Source organism: Bombyx mori, chromosome 17 (assembly GCF_030269925.1).
Source record: "Bombyx mori chromosome 17, ASM3026992v2".
NCBI classification, from domain to species: Eukaryota; Metazoa; Arthropoda; class Insecta; order Lepidoptera; family Bombycidae; genus Bombyx; species Bombyx mori.
In genome coordinates, this window is record NC_085123.1 from 11,137,020 (window position 1) to 11,153,084 (window position 16,065).

The 16,065-nt window shown below is 37.0% G+C and overlaps 2 protein-coding genes across 4 annotated transcripts; one reads left to right on the plus strand and one right to left on the minus strand.

The window, feature by feature from the left end:
• Positions 1-1,058: 1,058 nt before the first annotated feature.
• LOC101744531 (charged multivesicular body protein 6-A) lies at positions 1,059-6,150 on the minus strand. The gene is made up of 2 exons (XM_004932466.5): positions 5,647-6,150; positions 1,059-1,796 (listed from the first exon to the last, which is right to left on the minus strand). Exons 1-2 carry the CDS (start codon positions 5,947-5,949, stop codon positions 1,479-1,481), a joined length of 621 nt encoding a protein of 206 aa, XP_004932523.1. The 5' UTR covers positions 5,950-6,150; the 3' UTR covers positions 1,059-1,478.
• A 1,653-nt stretch (positions 6,151-7,803) lies between these two features.
• On the plus strand, positions 7,804-15,625 carry LOC101744676 (luc7-like protein 3). Of its 3 annotated transcripts, XR_002431506.2 has the most exons (10): positions 7,819-8,130; positions 9,159-9,354; positions 9,910-10,007; positions 10,977-11,128; positions 11,916-12,053; positions 12,395-12,712; positions 13,186-13,280; positions 13,767-13,849; positions 14,033-14,146; positions 15,088-15,625. XR_002431506.2 is itself a non-coding variant. In XM_004932467.5 (9 exons), exons 1-8 carry the CDS (start codon positions 8,026-8,028, stop codon positions 13,811-13,813), a joined length of 1,149 nt encoding a protein of 382 aa, XP_004932524.1. In that variant the 5' UTR covers positions 7,804-8,025; the 3' UTR covers positions 13,814-13,849; positions 15,088-15,625. The 3 variants fall into 3 exon arrangements, 2 of the variants coding, with proteins under 2 accessions (XP_004932524.1, XP_004932525.1); XM_004932467.5 differs by lacking the exon at positions 14,033-14,146 and having other exon boundaries at positions 7,804-8,130; XM_004932468.3 differs by having other exon boundaries at positions 14,033-15,625.
• Positions 15,626-16,065: the final 440 nt, after the last annotated feature.

Sequence of the window (16,065 nt, forward strand, 5' to 3'; positions counted from 1 at the left end):
CCGGGGCTCCCAAATACCAGCTTCTTCCACTTGACTCCATACAGAGGAGGGCCGTTCGGATTGTCGATAATCCCATTCTCACGGATCGTTTGGAACCTCTGGGTCTGCGGAGGGACTTCGGTTCCCTCTGTATTTTGTACCGTATGTTCCATGGGGAGTGCTCTGAGGAATTGTTCGAGATGATACCGGTATCTCGTTTTTACCATCGCGCCGCCCGTCACCGGAGTAGAGTTCATCCATACTACCTGGAGCCACTGCGGTCATCCAGAGTGCGTTTCCAGAGGTCTTTTTTGCCACGTACCATCCGGCTATGGAATGAGCTCCCCTCCACGGTGTTTCCCGAGCGCTATGACATGTCCTTCTTCAAACGAGGCTTGTGGAGAGTATTAAGCGGTAGGCAGCGGCTTGGCTCTGCCCCTGGGATTGCTGACGTCCATGGGCGACGGTAACCACTCACCATCAGGTGGGCCGTATGCTCGTCTACAAGGACAATAAAAAAAAATCTGCTCTGAAAATATTAAATAAAACTGGTTTTATGAAAAAATACAGCAGTATTCGTTTTTTTTGCATTACACGCACCAAGCTAGAAATCCACATAATATGTTGGATTTTATCACATAGAAACTGTTGATTATAAAACAGTATCAAAACACGAAATTGTCGTGGCTTAAAGGATAAGAGGTCTGGTGCATTCGTATCTTGCGATGCACCGGTGTTTCAATCCATAGGTACTCAGCAAATGGTCACGATTGACTTCCACAGTGAAGGAATAGATAATAACATCATGCAATAAAAATCAAACTCTCAAAATTATAATTTGGGTAATTACTGGTGGTAAGACGTCTTGCGAGTACGCACAGGTAACGCGTTTTGGTTTGAAGGCTGGGGCAGTCGTTTTACTGTAAAAGCTGAGACCTTAGAACTATATCTTAAGATAGGTGACTTTCACGTTGTTTCTATAGGTTCCAGTAACCACTTAACAACAGGTGGGCCGCGTGCTCGTCCACCTATCTAAGGAGTAAATAAAAAAAGTTACGATATAGAAATAAAATAAATAATTGGAAAATAATAGTTGTATTCAAAATAAACATTAAACATTATCTTATCACTATAACATTTTGTTATATTACCTTTTATTAGTTCAAACTACCCTTCCAGGAGGAAGCTAGGATAAAAATAGGGAGTATTTCTCCTTAATAAATCTTTTTTCAGTTAAGTAGTTGAACAAGTTCACAGCGCACCTGATGTGAAATAATGTATCGGAGCTCATTGACATCATATTATTATATATAACCCACCCATTAAAATAACAAAATGGTAAATACAGCAAATAACTGTATTGTGGATGCATCTATTGCAGAAGCTTGAAAAGTATGATAGTTCAACATTGTTTATTGTCCCAGTTAACCTTATTAATCTTATTATACACTGCGATATGGTGATGGTGCACTATTAATATTGTGTTTGATAAATAATATTTAGGCTTCCACAGCAATTTTTGTTGGACTCTCTTTGGTTTTCAGAGGTTTTGTTTTTGTTTTTTGTTCACTAATTTCAGGCAGGTTATCAGTTGGTACATCCGGTAATTCATCTTGAATATCAAGAATAGCTTCAAGTTCAGCTTCTACAGCCTCTTCATCTTCCTCTGTGAGTTGTCCAGAAATTAGTTCATCAATTTCTCTTTGTTTGTCTATACCTTCTCTGGATTCTTCCATTATTTTTTCTATTTCATCAATGTTCAGTATATCATGTACCTTCTTCAGTGCCACATTACCTGTCTTTAGTCCATCAAGTACCTGTAATAAATAAGTGCATATAAATTACTAGATCTTACCCAAGGCTTGGCCCGCATTATTATGGAAAATGTCAATAAATTTTAAGATAAGTTTCGAATGAGATGTTCTTGTAGCCTATGTCACTTTATGACCTAAAAAAATCATGTGAATCTATTGCTTTGTTTCGATGTGAAAGAAGAAGAAACAAAAAAAAAATCTCATTTATAATTAATATTATTACTAATTATAATAATAACTAATAAATTAATACTAAGTATAGAACAAATTTGTTTGTGGATTGATGCTGTACTTGGAGAAAACAAAATTGTTGTAAAATTTTAAGTACTTAGGCAACAAACTTGCAGAATGATATCTTTGTGTTTTATACATCTATCTATCCACAAATGAGAAATGATTGTCTATATTTTGTGCTTACTGCAAATGGTTGTAACAAGTGGTTCAAGATTTATCTAACTTTAGAAAAGGTTTGGTTGTATAAACATAAAGTTGATTATAATTATGAATCAGCAAAGCCTAGTGAATCTGTTCTATCAAGACTATCAGACTGTCCCCCGAACTTAGGAATCTCTTAGGAGTTAGGAACGCGGCAATCCGGGCCTACGATCGACTTCCCACGCATTCAAACCGGATTCGGATGCGTCGTCTACAGCGGGAAGTCAAATCCCGCCTAAGCGACGCCCGAAATGAGAATTGGGATAGTTATTTAGAACTCGCGCCCTCTCACCAAGCATACTGGCGACTAGCTAGGACTCTCAAATCCGAAACTACCGCTACTATGCCTCCCCTCGTACGCCCTTCAGGCCAACCACCGGCCTTCGATGACGATGACAAGGCTGAGCTGCTGGCCGATGCACTGCAAGAGCAGTGCACCACCAGCACTCAATACGCGGACCCCGAACACACCGAGTTAGTCGACAGGGAGATCGAGCGCAGAGCTTCCCTGCCGCCCTCGGACGCGTTACCCCCCATTACCACTGACGAAATTAGAGAAGCGATCCACAACCTTCAACCTAAGAAGGCACCTGGCTCCGACGGCATCCGCAACCGCGTGTTAAAACTCTTACCACTCCAACTGATAGCAATGTTGGCTACCATTTTAAATGCCGCTATGACGCACTGCATCTTTCCCGCGGTGTGGAAAGAAGCGGATGTTATCGGTATACTGAACGGTCGAATGACTACTTGAACGGTCGAAGGTCACTTGAACGGTCGTTTGTACTATTGTTGTCTTATATGAGAACGGTCAATTCGTTCTTTTTCGTCTTTTTGTCCGTCTTTTTCGAAGTCAAAAAATGTACTGCCGTGCCGCTGGTCACGTACGCCCTCGTTCCATTTCTTTTCGAATTATTTTCAAATCTCTGTCTTAGTCTGTGTCTGTCTAGTTATTATAGGTCTTATGCCCTGTCAAAGAGGTTGCACGCCACGACAGTATACACACGCCGGGCAAACCGAAAAACGAAACCGCTAGTTACCGTCCGATTAGTCTCCTCCCAGCAATAGGCACAATTTACGAACGGCTCCTTCGAAAACGCCTATGGGACTTCGTTACCGCGAATAAAATTCTAATAGACGATTCTAATAGACGCAGTTTGGATTCCGCGCTAAACACTCGTGCATACAACAAGTGCACCGCCTCACGGAGCACATCTTAATAGGGCTAAATAGGCGTAAACAAATCCCGACCGGTGCCCTCTTCTTCGATATCGCGAAGGCGTTCGACAAAGTTTGGCACAACGGTTTGATCTACAAACTGTACAACATGGGAGTGCCAGATTGACTCGTGCTCATCATACGAGACTTCTTGTCGAATCGTTCGTTTCGATATCGAGTGGAGGGAACTCGCTCTCGCCCCCGTCATCTGACTGCCGGAGTCCCGCAAGGCTCCGCGCTCTCCCCGTTATTATTTAGTTTGTATGTCAATGATATACCCCGGTCTCCGGAGACCCATCTAGCGCTCTTCGCCGATGACACGGGTATCTATTACTCGCTATTCTACTACTCGTGTAGGAAGATGTCGTTGTTGCATCGGCGACTCCAGATCGCAATAACCACCTTGGGACAGTGGTTCCGGAAGTGACGCATTGACATCAACCCCACGAAAAGTACAGCGGTGCTTTTCAAAAGGGGTCGCCCTCCGAATACCACTTCGAGCATCCCACTCCCTAATAGGTGCCCAAACACCTCCGCCGTTAGCCCCATCACTCTCTTTGGCCAGCCCATACCGTGGGCCTCGAAGGTCAAATACCTAGGCGTTACCCTCGACAGAGGGATGACATTCCGTCCCCACATCAAAACGGTACGCGACCGTGCCGCCTTTATACTAGGACGACTCTACCCTATGCTTTGTAGACGAAGCAAACTGTCCCTCCGTAATAAGTTAACTCTCTACAAAACTTGCATACACCCCGTCATGACGTATGCAAGGGTAGTGTTCGCTCACGCGGCCCGCACCAACTTGAAACCCCTTCAGGTTATTCAATGTCGTCGGAGCATCGTGGTTCCTGAGGAACGTGGATCTCCACGATGACCTGGAGCTCGACTCTGTCAGTAAGTATCTACAGTCGGCATCGCTGCGCCACTTCGAAAAGGCGGCACGACATGAGAACCCTCTTGTCGTGGCCGCTGGAAATTACATACCCGATCCTGTAGACCGAATGGTAAACCGTCGACGTCGCCCAAAGCACGTCATTGTGGATCCTCCTGATCCATTAATGGTGCTTTTAGGCACCACAAGCACCGGTCACCGTCCTCGTCGAACCCGTCGCTGGCAACGAAGGGCTCGACGAGCGAATTAACCCATAGACACCGCCCACTGAGTTTCTCACTGGATCTTCTCAGTGGGTCGCGTTTCCGATGGCGGTAGATTCTGCAAAGCACTGCTCTTGCTAGGGTCAGTGTTAGCAATACTCCAGTTTGAGCACCGTGAGCTCACCTACACATGTTAGGGCGAAGCTGAAATAGCCTCTCAAGGCTATCAGCAGTAGTAAGTTTTTTGGAGAATGATCTTAGAAAAACACTTTCTAGGCACTCTTAGAGAGGATTAGTCTACACAGATTTATGTCACTGCCCTGTACTGTTCTGCTACTACAAAGTGACCTTTCGCCCATTGGGATATAGCACACCGTTTTGAAATAGTTAAAGGCTAAACTTGAGACTTCTGCCTCAAATCTAATGGTATCTGGTAGGCACATTGAATCACTAACATCAATTGGTTTGTGATATACTGATCTATGGTAATAAAAATAAAACTGAAAAGATCAATTATTTAAAATTAATAATAAATGGAGTACATACACTAAATTTCTCATAAATTAATAACTGACATAAGCTTTACAATTCAAAAGTCAAGCCATTCATTAAGCCTGAATATGACCTTTTCAACCCTGTAACTGAAGTTTTAAAAACATAACAGAAGTGCTGATCCATCAAGTTTTTAAAATACAATAACAGGTTTGAAATACACCACCCAACCTCTTATTATCTTGGGGGATTCTACAGAGAATAGGCACCAGTTTTGTCCTATACAAAGTTATCCCAAACACCAATCAGCCTTGAATGGTAGTTGTGTATTATGGATAGATGAAATATTATAAGCTCCAGTTTGAAAGATCTGACATCAGATTTTTTCTGCATTTGAGACTTTACTCCATGCCTAAGACGGCTAGCAGCATATACACTCTGAAGTATGTGGACACTTAATGTCAGGTCGAGCGCGTACTACTACACACAGTTAAAAAAAACTACTAATAAACAACGGACTACTAAACTACTAAATTTTAGAGTATCATTCTAATATTTATATATTCTGCTATATGTATTGACTGTTTTTGATATGTAAGTATGTACTAACCTGAATTTCAATTTGTGCAAATTCCAAATCATGAGTTAGCTGTTCTAATTTCTCCAGCTGCGTATCTGTATTATGTAGAAGATTCTCCTGATATTTCTTCTTCTTCAATAAAAGTTTTGCCCTGTCACGCTTACCTTCTTCTAGTAATTTCTTAGCTAATTTTCTGTCTTTTTCTAGGTTTAATTCAATTTTTTTCTGATATTGTTTCAGCTTATCTCGCTGTTGTTTTAGTTGAAGTACTGCCTTATCTTGCTCGGTAACTCTACTCACTACTTTTTTATGTTTACCGAATAAAGCACCCATTTTATTTGTTTTATTGCAGTATAAAATATGTATATTTTCTAATATGAATGAACACTTATCCCAATTTATTCATAATATTATTTGAATAAAATCCATCAATGTTTCAGTTAAAAACTACAATATTAATATTCTATCTAGGTGTTCAAACTTCAAACTTATCAAAATGTTTACATCATTCATTGGTTTTTTTGTTTCCATTGTACAATTGGATAAGCAAAAGAAACAAGACCCATTCATTCTAGTCTTTAATTTGAAGATCGAAGATTTAACTGATAAAGACAAAGGTGTAGTAACGAGATTAAATGGAATAAAATTGGTTGTAGCTTTGATGTCCCTAATATTGGTTTTGAGATAAAACAGAATGAAAAGAAATAGATCACAATTAATTTTTTAAAGAAGCCGAAAAGCCACTTCTTTTTTTATTGCTTAGGTGGATGGAGGAGCTCACGGTTCACCTGGTGTTAAGTGGTTACCGGAGCCCATAGACATCTACAACGTAAATGCCGCCGGCCACCGATATGAGTTCTAAGGTCTCGGTTTTTAATGGCTGCCCCACCCTTCAAACCGAAATGCATTACTACTTCATGGCAAAAATAGGCAAGGTGGTGGTACCTACTGTATGAACTTACAAGACGTCCTACCACCAGTAACTCGTATTTAAAAATCACTAAAATTTTCGAAGTACGCATCTTTCTTGTCTCTAAGCTGAATAAAAAAAAACAACTGAAAGTCGATAATCGAATGTTGCACTTTTTTTACAAGAAGAACTTCTTATGTACCATTTGAAAAAAATATTCACCCAAAAATCTCAAACCATGAAGGTTCTGTGTCAATTCGCAGTACCTATTACAATAGAACGGCAATTTCATACTTTAACCCTTATTATCTACATATTTTTCTTCTGTCTTACTTTAGACCCTCTGAAATAATCTATGAACACCATCAACTTATTCTTTCAGCGGCTATAGCAATTAATTTAAACATAAATAATACTAGAAAACATTGTGTTTACTTTTATATAATAAAATATAATTCAGAATGACACCGCATATCAAAAGTAAAATAACTTAATACAAATTCAAATGCAGTGCATCATAGACGTGGACTGTAATGTCTGTAGGTATGGCAAACTGAGCAGTTTCAATCTTGGAATTTGTTTCGTCTTTCACGATAAGAAATTCAGCAGCACTTGTTTCTATGGACGTGGTACCATCTGCATTGTGAGTCACTAAAATATTAGCTGGTTCTCTCGTGGCTTGTTCTATGGGAACCACTTTGTCTATCACCTGATATCAATAAAATTTTCATAACGGTTTATTAAAATCTGACCACACATACACATTTCATTTATATAAATACTAAACCGGACTTTTTGGCGGGAACGCGAGGAATGAAGTTGTGTGATTTGTTTTATTTTGTTTTAGTGTTTCTTCAGGTTTAAATATGGAATAACGGTGGTTGATTAACTGTTTAATATCTGTGAAAGTGCACAAATGTGGGAAAATGAAACAAAGCCGCTGGACGCAACTTCTCGGGATCCTCCAAAAAGTCCACTGAAAATTTTTTAGTAAATGACTACCATTTTACTGAGAGTATTTTTCATCCTATATCATCTCATTTCATTTCATTTAATTTCATCCTAGTTTATTAATGTCTCAAATAAATCATCTTCATTTTATTTCATTTTACTCCATATTATCATTTTTCAGACAAATAAGAATTAAAATTTAAATAAGACACGAGTTAAAAGTTTTAGTTACCAGGTCATAAAATCCCTTAAAAAAATCCAATAGATCAGTCAACGCTGTATGGACATAGATCCCCTTGCCTTTCTTAATAAGGAAAAAAAAACCAAAAAAAAATATCTATGGGTCCAACTAAAAAATGTCTTTGGTCTTCCTTTCTTTCCATTCCAAACATTTCTCGTTTTTTATTTGATGTTAAATGTGATGAGAAATTAATACGTTTTGATTCGTATTGGCAACTAGTTTTATTTAAACTAATTAAGATTTTTATACTCCATAGTTTAATGTATTATTGTTGTGTCTGAAGTTCTAGAAAGCGTTAAAAAGTAGGATGGCGGTGCTAGCGGCAGCACAACTCCTAGATGAATTGATGGGCAGGCACCGGAACACCGATCCCAACGAAAAAATTAAAAAGCCTAATTGGGAAGATCCTGAGGTTGATTATAATTTCAATTTTCCCTCTAAAACCTCACTACACTTTTCTAACCTTCACGCGATTTCGTGTAAATTACGTTGTTTTTTGCAAAGTCGGGATATCTCGGCTGAGTTTGCTTGTCACTGGTCACATTGCTTAACAAAAAACATCTGTAAGCCAGAGGCACAGTTATTCAGTCAGCCACTAAATAGTTCTCAAATCATGAAGAATGACATTAATAAATTATTAATAACTGTAATCTCTGCACTCTTCATATGCTATGACTGTTGTGGCGTTACAAAGCACTGACAAACAAATCTTATTGTGAATACATAATATGATTACAACCATTTATAAAATAAAATAATCATCTATGTGCTAAGTTCATTCTCTTTTTATTTTAACATAGAATATTGGAAAAAAATATCGCCAACAAAGGTTACAATGTGTTCATGCCACCATAATCTACATAATAATTTTATGCATAGCTAATATACATGTTGTAAACTAGAATAATAATATAATTCGATTCTTCTAATGGAAATAAATTGAGTTAATTAAAAACTTGAATGCAAAGCATTAAATGTGTGGTCTACCATTATTTTCTATGTGTAGTCTTTATAAAGAATTTATACTTCTTTCCACACATATTTCACATACCAATGCAGCCCAGTTATGCTGGTATAACCCCCTAGGTTACCAGCATAAGTAGGAAAAACTGATGTATTTACATTATGTGATGAAACATGGGGAACATTTAACATCACATCAGTAATCACATCATGTTAGCAATAAAGGGAAGTTCTTCCACTGATAATACAGGTGATATTGCTCGGTAAACTGAGGGTCCATCTCAAATATTGTATTCCATAAAGGCACAAATTTGCTACTCAAGTAGGATGATAGCATGTGCATATGATGGAAATTAACTTCCTAACAATGTCCAAAAGCCATGTGGGCCATGGTAATGCATGCAACTAATCTTAAGAAATAATTATCACATAAATGTTGATGCATTGTAAATATTAAAATTGATTTTTCATTTTCAGTACTGCAAATACTACATGGTAAAGTTCTGTCCGCATGATCTGTTCGTTAATACTAGAGCTGATCTTGGTGCTTGTCCTAAAGTCCACGATGAAGAAGTCAAAGAGCTTTTTGAGAAAGCCGACCCATCGTATAAGAAGTCTCAGTATGTCGAAGAGTTTCTACGGTTCTGTAAACATATGATTAATGATGTAGAAAGTAAGTTCACTTGTTTAATTCTATTTCAAGAATATTTATCCTTATGTTTTCAATTAATGATCCCTTATCTAAGCAAAGAACCGAAATAGTAAACAGATTGTGCAATTGTGATTGAACATCAAAGTAATTAATTTGTGACTCCCAACTCATTTATAAACATGGATTGTGCTAGTAATTTTTAACATTTAATATAAATAATCAAAACTTGCATTCTGAAGTTAGAATAAGAAGAGAGCAGGGTATATTTTATAATAAAATAAAAACATATTAAATGCAAAACTATGATGCAAACATAAGATTTTTCAACATACGAAACGTAAATTCTACAATCATCCAACACACAGGATTCATATTCTCGTGTAATTACTAAGTGTCTACACCTTAAACTTAAACTCTTCATTGCTGGTTCAGTAAACAGTTCTATCAAACAGCCAAGTATTTTTTCTTAAGAAAACTGCATCATCCAAGTTTTGGTGATAGGTGAATTTAATATAACTTAAAATGATGCAAGGACAAAGCATGGTAGCTGCAAACTAAAAATCTGTTTTGTTATAGGGAAAATACAAAAAGGAAAACAAAGATTGGATCTAATGAACTCAAAACCAGAGGGCCCACCAATGACTCAAGCACAGACTGAGAAGAATCAGGAACAGGTAAACAAATTTAATAATGTTATTATCAATATTGTCGTCCATAATTATTATAAAATATTTTTTGTGTATCTCAGGAATTAAATACTCAAATTAAATACTCTTATAATACTAAATATAATACTAATAACTTAAATACTCATTAAATACAATATAATGAGACTTCGATCTCTATTACTAACTTTCGTTCCGGTTTGATTAGTAATAGATATTTTTGCAAGTTCCTACGCAGCATTGTACTGTGGTGCTAAAATAATAATGTAATTTGTTATAATAGTCCTATCTTGTCCACATTCCTGAGATACACAAAAAATATTTAATAATGTTTTTATGGTTATCAAAAGTAGATAAAACTAAGTTTATAGAGCCTAAGTTTGTAGAGGTCAGCAATGCAGATTAGATATTCATTTAATCAATGAAGTTGTATACAAACTGTCTTATGCATAATAAAGCATGCTTAAAGATTACATAAATAGGTCTTAATTACATGTCAGATAAAAACTTTTAATTTAAAAAGATTGTGGTTGATTGATTATCGGTCATAACCATTTGTTTGGTTAAATTTGCTGTAAGTTTCTATCTGTAGCTGTAGTTATCTAATGAAAATGGGTGTACTCTTTGTCAAAATGCTTTCCTATTTGAATTAATTTAATTTAAGGTAATAGTGTGGCCATTGTTTAGCATTCCAAAAAAAAATGGTCAAATAAAAACTAAAAAACACGAAACAAGGATGTTGAATGTATGAACTTAAACAAAGCACATCTCAATGATCAAAAAATGTGGCTGACTTCAATCAGTTTTGTTTTTGTAATCAAACTTTTTTAAAAGGGTACTTAAAGAAATCAAACTGTTAATGAGTATTTCCACTTTATGAAACAACAATTATGAATAAGATTGGCAGTCCACTTAAAGGAGTGTTAATAGCTTTGATAACTTATTTTGCATATATATTTATCAAAACTTTGCTTCCAGGTTTCGTTGCTGTCTGAAAAAATTACGGGCTTGGTACAAGAAGCTGAAGAAGCGGGTATAAGAGGAGATGTAGAGCAAGCCCAGGGTTTGATGAAGCTTTGTGACAGGCTCAAGGAAGAAAAAGAACAGCTGCTTAAACAACAAGAAAATAGGTTAATATTTAGATTTCATAATAAAGTTCTAAGTATATATTATATTAGAATAAAATAGCTACCAGATAAATAAATTAATAACTGGGAAAAATTACACACGGTCATCTGGCCCCAAATTAGAACTCACTATGTTATGGGTATGAGACTGACATATGTTTAAATATATAAATATGTATATAGATAGTGAATGTGAAATTGTAATTTGCGTAATTACTGGTGGTAGGACCTCTTGTGAGTTCGCCCGGGTAGGTACCACCACCCCGCCTATTTCTGCCGTGAAGCAGTAATGTGTTTCGGTTTGAAGGGTGGGGCAGCCGTTGTAACTATACTTGAGACCTTAGAACTTATATCTCAAAGTGGCTAGCGCATTTACGTCGTAGATGTCTATGGGCTCCAGTAACCACTTTTAACACCAGGTCGGCTGTGAGCTCGTCCACCCATTTAAGGAATAAAAAAAAAGTCCAGACAAAGAGCAAACAAACCTGTTCATAATATGAATATTTGAATCTAACCCACGACCGTCGACTGTTAGGCTCTAAATACTGCATCACTGAATCAGTCAGCTACTAGAAAGTTAACGAAATAATGACAAACTTCTCAATCGTCAATTTCTAATTTTTAAGTAAATTTTCCAATATTTTTCAATGGCTTTAAGTAGTTGTTTTTAACTGATCATTTACCATTTAAGATTTCGGCTAGCTCTTCCACCTAACACAGATAGTCTGCCTGACTGTATTTATTTAGATACATTCAATATTACAGTAACAGCTTCCAATTTCTTTTGCAGCCATTGGTCTATGACAGCTGAACTAGCAGCTGCTCAGGAGAAACAAATGGAAGTCTGCCCTGTATGCGGAGCCTTTCTTATTGTTGGCGACGCTCAACAGAGAATCGATGATCACTTGTCTGGGAAACAGCATGTTGGGTAAGATGAATCATTGAAATCAGTTATTTCGTAACTACAATTTAGCATACTAAAATTATAGAAATATTTTTTTAAGTAATTTAATTGTTAATGAATTGATATAAACCATTGGTGTTTACTGTTTAAAAAAGAACCACTATTATCATTATGTATATTTTCCTATATCTGAAATTGTAGCAAAGTCATCCACTTGAATTTAGCAAATTAACATTTCCCTCAGTGCAATTTTTTTGAAAAAATTACATAAATTTAAAAGTATTGATATAGAGCATTTTGTTTTTAAAATGCATATATGTTAGACTATATAATATAATAGGTATGTACTCAATATTCATATACAGATACTTCAAACTTCGCCAAGCTTACGAAGACATGACCGAAGCTCGTGAGAAAGAACAACAAGAAAAAGAGAAGAGGCGTCGTGAAGAGAGGGAAAGAGAAAGAAACACTCGTTCTGGAGGACTCGGATCCGATCGCCGTGATCGAGAACGCATGGAACGCGATCGAGAGCGGGAGCGAGACCGCGGCGACCAACGTAGTGACCAACGGGGAGAACGCGGTGAACAACGCGGAGGAGAACGCGGCGATCGCGTCGAACGAAGCGAGAGAGGCGAGAGGGAACGGGACAGAGAACGTGAGAGGGACCGACATCGCGATCGGTACGTAACTTTAACGTCTTCTTACTGATATTATTCTAGTATCTGATTGGCTTAACTTTAACGTTAACTTCTGGTACTTCAACTACCGTTTACGATCGCTACTTGCATTATATGTCGCCCTTGCATTATATTTTTGGACCTAATGACAGAGAGCTGGAGAGATAACTTAGAAAATAAGGTGAGGGAACAACTGCTCTTAACAAATTATGTATAATTAGTAGACTGAGGAAGTCATCATGGTCACATATCCTATAACTGTACTTTAAAGGCTTAATTTTGGTAAAAACCATATATTAAAAATAGAGAATCAATATAAATTCGATAATGGCCTACCAATAATTACATATCTGATAACTATTTTTATGAAATTCCTATATTCCTACATATTAATGTTTAATTCAATTTCACATAAGATAGACACAGAAAACAGACATATAAAGATGATAAAAAAATATGATATTGAAATGTGATAGATCAAGTCGAGACGAGCGAGGCGGCCGCCACGAAGAGCGGGATCGGGACCGTGAACGTGATCGCGACCGGGAACGAAAACATCGTAAAGAAAGAAGTTAGTAAATCTGTTTTTTACTAATAAGAACCGGTGTATTAGTTAAGAGCTACAGAGTTATGAAAACGTAATACGCAAACTTAATTTAGCGTGGCGACCGGTGGTAGTCCCCACGGGTAAATTTTTCGACAGATGTGAAGTAGTCAGGGGTATCGGTTTGAGAGGCGGGATTGCCATTAATAAAAGAGTTCATATTTCAACCTCACCTATTAAAGTGCGTGACCAGATATATCTTCCGAATAATAGTAATAATAAAATCATTTATTACCTTTCACACTAAATGAAATGAAATATAGATAAAAGAAAAGAAAAAAAGAAAAAGGCAAAAGGAAGTGGCTCAGCTAATGCTGTTCAAAGTCGATAAATCGAACAGCGCTGATTTTCTGTCACCCCCCTTTACAGTAAAGTAAGTAGTAAAAAAAATACACAGGCGTAAACCGGTGCAATGTAATGGAATAGTTGGTAACATAAAGATTTCATCTTCAGGGTCGTCTCACGAGCGCTCCCGTCGTCGATCTCGAGATCGCCACTAGCACTTGACTGAGGTATCACAAAAGCACCTCGATCCGGTAAGTATAATAAATCAATTTAACAGTACGCGACGTCCGGATACGACACACAATCAATCCATCTTATGCCATACAGTCCGATTATTTTTTTATCACTCATGTTTTTTTTTTCTTTTTCTTTTATTTCAACATCCGCCGACTGTTAATACAATAAGTAATAAAGTGAACAATGTTGTTTTGCAGCTTAATGTGTAGCATACCAAAATATAACTTCGGTATATGGCATACATATCGGGAATAAATGACCCCGTTGCACTCTCTGTAACGTAGTTGTCGTCACACCGGCGGACATGGCAGGTATTTGATTGGTATTTTGAATAGTTTCCGAGAGCCGAGAGCTAGAGAACTTATTTGTTAATCGTTGTTCGCGTGTGCCACGGAGGCAACGAACGATTTACGAATAAGATCTTCTCAGCCGTGTGCAGGTCGCTTCGTTGTCGTTATTTATTTTTGAGGTATATCAGCGTGTCGTGTTTCGTCGTCGCGAGTGAGAGTCGTCTGGCGCCCGTCGCTAATGCGATGCCAGGTATTTGTTAGGGTACTTGTGTCCAACAATGAAGACAATTAATTCTATTCTGAAATAGGGTCCAATTTTATTCCATACCGAACATTTTTATGATATGAATACATCTAATGGCGACCATAAATTGATATAGGTAATACCTATATATTGTAGGTACTTAAAGTTAAATATAATTTTAAAAAATCGCTCAAATTATCCCACTAACGAGGAAAAAACAAATGCTCATGCCATTCTCAATATATTTCTGAAATACATGAAACTTTGTTCTAATACTTGAAAAGTCCAAAATATTTCTTAATTTAAACACTATAACATAGAAAATTACCATAAAACTGCCATTTAAAGGAGTCTTGAAGAGCGCACTGTTGTGCTTCTTTCACAATATTGGATGCTGTGTTCACATCTACCATGTATTTCCAGGTACCCAAATATAGTGATGTCATATTTCTATAAAATTACATAGCATGAATGAATCAATAATCAAATATTCTTTAAATTGCAAGAACCGAAATATGACGTCATAATACTGAACTAATAATAACCCCAATCCCAAAGTGGAAATGAAAAATCAATGATTAACAAGTTAAGTCCACTGATTACAAATATATATATATATATTTATGGAGCCCTCTCTGGGGTTAATTTCATTGATTGATCAGTTCCACATTAGCTCTACTCAAGCTACCTTTACTAGCTTCCTCCATGGACTTTTCAGTGGGGAAAATATGAAGGAAGATGGCCGGCTTCTCGGAGAGGACCACAGACAATGAGGTACTTATGAAATTAAGACACCCCCGCGAAGAGTTCAACCAGTGCAGTAATCGACCATCTGTCTCGAGGTGACCTAGGATAGTCATATTATAATAATTATAAGATAATTTCGATGTTAGTGAACCTTCCAAACATTAGATGCAATGCATGTCGTCTATATTCAGATGGGCACTTTAATCCGCCTCTTCCACACTTCTTTTCAAACAAGATTATGTAGCTGTTAATTTTTTTAAATCCTCTATTGAAGTGTGTAAGAAGTGAAGATTTAGATTATTGTCTATAAATAATGTAAACATGTAGCTACCTCTGCAAATTGTTCGATCCCTAGGATGGTCACTCATTCCTAAAACGAGTCTCCAATGAGGAGTGTTTCAGGTATTTATGACATTTTTATTTCATCCTAATGTTTGTTAATTCTTTTCTTTGGATAGTAAAGTGTGAGTAGGACTAATTTCAAACAAATAAAAGTTAACCATTAAAAAGTTTTTCATTTAGTCCCTATACTATGTTCCCGCCGCTTGTTCGCGCATTTGATATGGCTGTCCTTTATTACACATAATGAGTGTTAGTAAACATAATTTGTTATATAAAAGTCGATGTGTGTGTATGTTCCTTGTAGACTCTGTAACGGCTGGAACGATTTCGATGAAAACTTCTTAAAATTTTCCTAGCTGCTAGACTATGCGGATGATTCTGTGGTAGCGATTGGATCAAAATCATATAAAATATTAACCAGCGCGGGCTGGGTTTGACTGTTTTCGCATAAATCCGATAAAGCAGAACGATTGTGATTGGTTTGTACAAATTAAACAAAATCGCCTCTGCTTCAAACTAGCAATTTGCGGCTGAAAGGTTTCGGTGTAAAGGGAAGAAGTCCGCAAGTGTAGTTAATAATAATAATCTATTTCTGACAGAGCATTTA

Coding starts and splice junctions, on each gene's coding strand:
- LOC101744531 (XM_004932466.5), bottom strand. CDS start 5,949: ATGGGTGCTTTATTCGGTAAACATAAAAAAGTAGTGAGTAGAGTTACC. Junction 1,797..5,646: donor TTGCACAAATTGAAATTCAG/GTTAGTACATAC, acceptor TATTTATTACAG/GTACTTGATGGACTAAAGAC.
- LOC101744676 (XM_004932467.5), top strand. CDS start 8,026: ATGGCGGTGCTAGCGGCAGCACAACTCCTAGATGAATTGATGGGCAGG. Junction 12,054..12,394: donor TCTGGGAAACAGCATGTTGG/GTAAGATGAATC, acceptor ATTCATATACAG/ATACTTCAAACTTCGCCAAG. Junction 12,713..13,185: donor AGGGACCGACATCGCGATCG/GTACGTAACTTT, acceptor GAAATGTGATAG/ATCAAGTCGAGACGAGCGAG.